A 7,400-nucleotide genomic window follows, 5' to 3' on the forward strand; every position below is an offset into this window, starting at 1 on the left:
ATGGGTTAAAATCGGGGAAAATGGGGGGAAAACGGCTAAAAACGGCATCGAAAGGGTTAAAGATGGCATCGAAATGGTTAAAAATGGAGTTAAAGATGGCACAGAAAGGGTTAAAGTGGGGCACGGCCAGCGGCGCCGGGGACACCGCGGGGGGCACTGCAAGGGGGGAGAGAAAACACAGGAAAACGGGTTAGAAACGGGGGAAAATGGGGGAAAACTGGGGTAAAAGGGGTTAAAAATGGGACAGAAAGGGTTAAAAACGGCATAGAAAGGGTTAAAAATGGGATAGAAAGGGTTAAAAATGGGACAGAAAGGGTTAAAGATGGGATAGAAAGGGTTAAGATGGTTTTAAATGTGGCACAGAAAGGGTTAAAAATGGAGATAAATGTGTCATAGAAAAGGTTAAAACGGCACAGAAATTGACAGAAAATGGGGTTAAAAATGGGGAAAAAATGGAAAAAACTGAGGAAAAAATGGGGGAAAAGTGTGGAAAAATGAGGTAAAAATTGGGTAAAAATGGGGTAAAACTGGGATAAAAAATGGAGTAAAAACAGGGTAAAAATGGGGTAAAAATGGTAAAAAATGGGGTAAAAATGGGGTAAAACTGAGATAAAAAATGGAGCAAAAACAGGGTGAAAATGGGGAAAAAATGGTAAAAAATGGGGAAAAAATGGGGAAAATGGGGTAAAAATGGGGGAAAAATGGAAAAAAATGGTAAAAAATGGGGTAAAATGGAGTTAAAATGGGGAAAAAATGGGGGAAAAATGAGGTAAAAATTGGGGTAAAAATGGAGTAAAAATGGGGTAAAAGCAGGCTGAGCAGGCAGTGAAAAGGGGGCGAAACCGGCGTCAGGCATGGGTTCAAACGGCGCGAAAGGGGTTAACGGCAGCACGCGCTCCCGCAGGCAGCGCAGCAGCCACAGCCGCCGCGGGGGGCACTGCAATGGGGGAGAGAAAACGGGGAGAAATGGGTTAAAATGGGGTAAAACGGGGTAAAAGGGGTTAAAAATGGCACAGAAAGGGTTAAAAATGGGATAGAAAGGGTTAAAATGGCGTTAAAGATGGCACAGAAAGGGTTAAAGTGGGGCACGGCCAGCGGCGCCGGGGACACCGCGGGGGGCACTGCAAGGGGGAGAAAACGGGGAGAAATGGGTTAAAATCGGGGAAAATGGGGGAAAAATGGGGGAAAAGGGGTTAAAAATGGGACAGAAAGGGTTAAAAATGGGATAGGAAGGGTTAAAAATGGGACAGAAAGGGTTAAAAATGGCGTAATTATGGCATAGAAGGGGTTAAAAATGGGATAGAAGGGGTTAAAGATGGAGTTAAAGATAGCAGAGTAAGGGTTAAAAATGGGATAGAAAGGGTTAAAAATGGAGATAAATACGGGATAGGAAGGGTTAAAAATGGGACAGAAAGGGTTAAAGATGGCATAGAAAGGGTTAATAATGGGATATGAAGGGTTAAAGATGGGATAGAAAGGGTTAAAATGGCGTTAAAGATGGCACAGAAAGGGTTAAAGTGGGGCACGGCCAGCGGCGCCGGGGACACCGCCGGGGGCACTGCAATGAGGGGAGAAACACAAAAAAATGGGTTAGAAACGGGGAAAAATGGGGGAAAAACGGCTAAAAACGGCGTAGAAAGGGTTAAAATGGCATAGAAAGGGCTAAAAATGGGGAAAAACCGGCTAAAAACGGCATAGAAAGGGTTAAAGTGGGGCACGGCCAGCGGCGCCGGGGACGGTTAAAAATGGGGGAAAATGGGGAAAAACCGGCTAAAAACGGCATAGAGAGGGTTAAAAACGGCATAGAGAGGGTTAAAAATGGGATAGAAAGGGTTAAAAATGGGATAGGAAGGGTTAAAAATGGGATAGAAAGGGTTAAAAATGGGATAGGAAGGGTTAAAAATGGGATAGAAAGGGTTAAAGATGGGATAGAAAGGGTTAAAGATGGGACAGAAAGGGTTAAAAATGGAGAGAAATATGGGATAGAAGGGGTTAAAAATGGACTTAAAGATGGCACAGAAAGGGTTAAAAATGGGATAGGAAGGGTTAAAAATGGGTTACATTTGGGTAATAAAGGGTTAAAGTGGGGCACGGCCAGCGGCGCCGGGGACACCGAGGGGGGCACTGCAAGGGGGAGAAAACGGGGAGAAATGGGTTAAAATGGGGAAAAACGGGTTAAAAACGGTGAAAAATGGTGAAAGAACGGCATAGAAAGGGTTAATAATGGCATAGAAAGGGCTAAAAATGGGATAGAAAGGGTTAAAAATGGAGATAAATGTGGCATAGAAAGGGTTAAAAATGGCACAGAAAGCGTTAAAATGGTTTTAAATGTGGCACAGAAAGGGTTAAAGATGGCACAGAAAGGGTTAAAGATGGCACAGAAAGGGTTAAAAATGGAGTTAAAGATGGCAGGGAAAGGGTTAAAAGTGGAGATAAATGTGGCATAGAAAGGGTTAAAAATGGCACAGAAAGGGTTAAAAATGGAGTTAAATGTGGCATAGAAAGGGTTAAAGATGGGATAGAAAGGGTTAAATGGGGCAGAGGTGCTGGCACTGAAATTGAGAGAAACTGGGGTAAAAAAAGGGTTAAAAATGGGGAAAGATTGGGTAAAAATGGGGCGAAAATGGGGAAAAATGAGGGAAAAATGACGAAAAAATCAGGAAAAAAATGGTAAAAAAATGGTGAAAAATGGGGTAAAACTGGGACAAAAAAAGAGTAAAAACAGGGTGAAAATGGGGAAAAAATGGTAAAAAATGAGGAAAACATGGGGGAAAAATGAGGAAAAAATGGAAAAAAATGAGATAAAAATTGGGTAAAAATGGGGTAAAAATGGGGTAAAACTGGGATTAAAAAAAGAGTAAAAACAGGGTGGAAATGGGGAAAAAATGGTAAAAAATGGGGGGAAAATGGAAAAAAATGGGGTAAAAATGGAGTAAAAATGGGGTAAAACTGGGATTAAAAAAAGAGTAAAAACGGTGAAAATGGGGAAAAAATGGTAAAAAATGGGGTAAAAATGGAGTAAAAATGGGGGAAAAATGGTAAAAAGTGTGGAAAAATGAGATAAAAATTGGGTAAAAATGGGGTAAAAATGGGGTAAACATCAGGGAAAAAATGGTAAAAAAGTGTGGAAAAATGACATAAAAATTGGGTAAAAATTGGGTAAAACTGGGATAAAAAATGGAGTAAAAACAGGGTGGAAATGGGGAAAAAATGGGGTAAAAATGGGGGAAAATGGGCTGAAAATGGAAAAAGAATGAGGAAAAAGTGGGGAAAAAATGGTAAAAAATGTGGAAAAATGAGATAAAAATCGGGTAAAAATTGGGGAAAAATGGGGTAAAACTGGGATTAAAAAATGGAGAAAAAACAGGGTGGAAATGGGGAAAAATGGTAAAAAACAAGGAAAAAATGGGGAAAAATGGGCTAAAAATGGAAAAAGAATGAGGAAAAAATGGGGAAAAATTGGGTGAAAAATGGGGTAAAACTGGGATAAAAAATGGAGTAAAAACAGGGTGAAAATGGGGAAAAAATGGTAAAAAATGGGATAGAATGGGTTAAAAATGGAGTTAAGTTTGGGTAATAAAGGGTTAAAGTGGGGCACAGCCAGCAGCGTGGGGACAGAGAGAAAATGGGGAGAAATGGGTTAAAAACGGGGAAAAACGGGGAAAAAAAGGTTAAAAATGGGAAAAATGGGTTAAAAATGGCACAGAAAGGGTTAAAAATGGGACAGAAAGGGTTAAAATGGGGTCACATGTGAGACAAACAGCGCTGACCCCCTGAGTTTGGGTTCAAACCCCTCGGTTTGGGTTCCAACCTCCCGATTTGGGGCGGTTTCAGGTCAAACCCCCCCAAACCGCCCCGAAACGCCCGAAATTGCCCAAAACCACAGGAATTCAGCCCATTACCGTCTCCGGGCCTGGGCAGCAGGTGGCAGAGACCCCTGAGACCCCCTGAATTTGGGTTCAAACCCCTCGATTTGGGTTCAAACCCCTCGGTTTCAGTTCCAACCTCACGATTTGGGTTCAAACCTCCTGATTTTGAATCAAACCCCCCCAAACCGCCCCAAAATTGCCCGAAATTGCCCAAAATCGCAGGAACTGAGCCCATTACCGTCTCCAGGCGCGGGCGGCAGGCGGCAGAGACCCCCTGAGACCCCCTGAGACCCCCTAAACCCTCCCAATTTGGGTTGAAACCCCTCGATTTGGGTTCAAACCTCTCGATTTCAGGTCAAAGCCAGCGGTTTCACTTCAAACCTCACCAAACCCCCCCGAAACGCCCGAAATTGCCCAAAACCCTAGGAACTGAGCCCATTACCGTCTCCGGGCGCGGGCGGCAGAGACCCCCTGAGACCCCCTGAACCCTCCCAATTTGGGTTCAAACCTCCTAATTTGGGTTCAAACCCCTCGGTTTGGGTTCAAACCTCCCGATTTCAGGTCAAACCGCCCCGAAACGCCCAAAATTGTCCGAAATTGCCCAAAATTGCCCAAAATCGTGGGAACTGAGCCCATTACCGTCTCCGGGCGCGGGCGGCAGGCGGCAGAGACCCCTGAGACCCCCTAAACCCTCCCAATTTGGGTTCAAACCTCCCAATTTGGGTTCAAACCCCTCGGTTTGGGTTCAAACCTCCCGATTTCAGGTCAAACCGCCCCGAAACGCCCAAAATTGTCCGAAATTGCCCAAAATTGCCCAAAATCGTGGGAACTGAGCCCATTACCGTCTCCGGGCGCGGGCGGCAGGCGGCAGACCTGGCGGCACATGGCCACGAAGCCGTGGTAGAAGCGCGTCAGCTCCTCGTCCGAGCGGCGCTCCAGCCCGGCCAGCGCGCGGAAGCGGCCCCAGCGGAAGCGGCCCGAGCCCGGCTCCAGCTCCACGCCGAAGGACGAGGCCACGCGCAGGAAATCGGCCTGCTCGCGCCGCGTCCACCTGGCAGCGGGGTGAAAAACGGGGAAAACGGTTAAAAACGGCGAAAAAACGGCGAAAAACGGCCAAAGAATGGAGAAAAACGGCCAAAGAATGGAGAAAGAAACACCCAGAAACCCCCAAAAGCAGCCCAAATGTGAGGCCACACTCAGGAACTCGGCCTGCTCGTGCCGCGTCCACCTGGCAGCGGGGTGAAAAACGGGGAAAACGGTTAAAAACGGCGAAAAAACGGGAAGAAACGGTGAAAAAATGGTGAGAAACGGCCAAAGAACGGCGAAAAACGGGGAAAACGGTTAAAAACGGCGAAAAAACGGGAAGAAACGGTGAAAAAATGGTGAGAAACGGCCAAAGAACGGCGAAAAACGGGGAAAACGGTTAAAAACGGCGAAAAAACGGGAAGAAACGGTGAAAAAATGGTGAGAAACGGCCAAAGAACGGCGAAAAACGGGGAAAACGGTTAAAAACGGCGAAAAAACGGGGAGAAACGGTGAAAAAATGGTGAGAAACGGCCAAAGAACGGCGAAAAACGGCCAAAGAATGGAGAAAAAACCACCCAGAAACCCCCAAAAGCAGCCCAAATGTGAGGGCAGACTCAGGAACTCGGCCTGCTCGTGCCGCGTCCACCTGGCAGCGGGGTGAAAAACGGGGAAAACGGTTAAAAACGGGGAGAAATGGCGAAAAAACGGTGAAAATCGGTGAAAAAATGGAGAAAAATGGTCAAAGAATGGTGAAAAGATGGGAAAAAAGCAGCCCAAATGTGAGGGCAGACACAGGAAATCGGCCTGCTCGCGCCGCGTCCACCTGGCAGCGGGGTGAAACAGCAAGGAAATGGTTAAAAATGGGGAGAAACGGGGAAAAAACGGCAAAAAAATGGGAAGAAATGGTGAAAAAATGGTGAGAAACGGTCAAAGAACGGCGAAAAACGGCCAAAGAATGGAGAAAGAAACACCCAGAAAGCCCCAAAAGCAGCCCAAATGTGAGGGCACGCGCAGGAAATCGGCCTGCTCGCGCCGCGTCCACCTGGGAACGGGGAGGAAATGGTTAAAAACGGGGAGAAATGGGGAAAAAATGGTGAAAATCGGTGAAAAAATGGCGAAAAAACGGCCAAAGAATGGAGAAAAAATGGTGAAAAAATGGGAAAAAACCAGCCCAAACCAGAGGCCACGTGCAGGAACTCGGCCTGCTCGTGCTGCATCCAGCTGGAAATGGGGTGAAAAACGGGGAAAATGGGAAAAAATGGGGAGAAATGGTGAAAAAATGAGAAAAAATGGAGAAAAATGGTGAAAGAATGGTGAAAAAATGGAGAAAAAACCACACAGAAAGCCCCAAAAGCAGCTCAAATGTGAGGGCAGAACAGGAACTCGGCCTGCTCCAGCTGGAATTGGGGTGAAAAATGGGGAAAATGGGAAAAAATGGAAAAAAATATGGAAAAAATGGTGGAAAAATGGCGAAAAAACGGCAAAAAACGGTCAAAGAATGGGGAAAAACGGTGAAAAAATGGGAAAAAAATGGTGAAAAAAATGGGAAAAAAACCCCAAAAGCAGCCCAAATGTGAGGGCAGAACAGGAACTCGGCCTGCTCCAGCTGGAAATGGGGTGAAAAATGGGGAAAATGGTGGAAATGGGGTGAAAAACGGGGAAAATGGGAAAAAATGGGGAGAAATGGTGAAAAAATGAGAAAAAATGGAGAAAAAATGGCGAAAAACGGTGAAAGAATGGAGAAAAACGATGAAAAAATGGGAAAAAAATGGTGAAAAAAATGGGAAAAAAAACCCCAAAAGCAGCCCAAATGTGAGGGCAGAACAGGAACTCGGCCTGCTCGTGCTGGAAATGGGGTGAAAAACAGGGAAAATGGGAAAAAATGGGGGGAAACGGGGAAAAAATGACAAAAAATGGAGAAAAAATGGGAAAAAACGGTCAAAGAATGGAGAAAAACGGTGAAAAAATGGGAAAAAAAACCCCAAATCCAGCCCAAATGTGAGGGCAGAACAGGAACTCGGCCTGCTCCAGCTGGAATTGGGGTGAAAAACGGGGAAAATGGGAAAAAATGGAAAAAAATATGGAAAAAGTGGAAAAAAATATGGAAAAAGTGGTGGAAAAACGGCGAAAAAATGGAAAAAAAGTGAGAAGAAATCCGGCAGAGACCCAAAGGTGAGCGCGGCACAGAGAGAGGTTCCGGCCCAAAAATCCCCAAATTTCCCCAAAAAATGACCCAAATTTCCCAAAAAATCCACAAATTTCCAAAAAAATCCACAAATTGCCCCCAAAAATCCCGAATGTTCCCCCCAAAATCCCAAAAAATTCCCCAAATTCCCCCAAAAATCCACAAATTTCCCCAAAAATCCACAAAATACCCCCAAAAATCCACAAATAACCCCAAAAATCCCCAAATTTCCACCAAAAATCCACAAATTTCCTCCTAAAAACTCCAAATTGCCCCCCAAAAACCTCAAATTCCCCCCAAAAATCCCCAATTTCCCCCCA

General features: G+C 45.2%; 1 protein-coding gene across 1 annotated transcript; it reads right to left on the reverse strand.

Annotated features, from left to right (window-relative positions):
* Positions 1–43: 43 nt before the first annotated feature.
* Positions 44–5,097, reverse strand: LOC121346541 (the record flags this gene model as incomplete). The annotated part of the gene is made up of 4 exons (XM_041424424.1): positions 44–156; positions 844–937; positions 1,090–1,121; positions 4,712–5,097. Coding segments are annotated over 4 exons (625 nt in total), but the record flags the coding sequence as incomplete, so codon positions are not given.
* Positions 5,098–7,400: the final 2,303 nt, after the last annotated feature.

This window comes from Onychostruthus taczanowskii, unplaced genomic scaffold, assembly GCF_017590055.1.
Source record: "Onychostruthus taczanowskii isolate IOZ18803 unplaced genomic scaffold, ASM1759005v1 scaffold814, whole genome shotgun sequence".
In the NCBI taxonomy this organism is placed as follows: Eukaryota; Metazoa; Chordata; class Aves; order Passeriformes; family Passeridae; genus Onychostruthus; species Onychostruthus taczanowskii.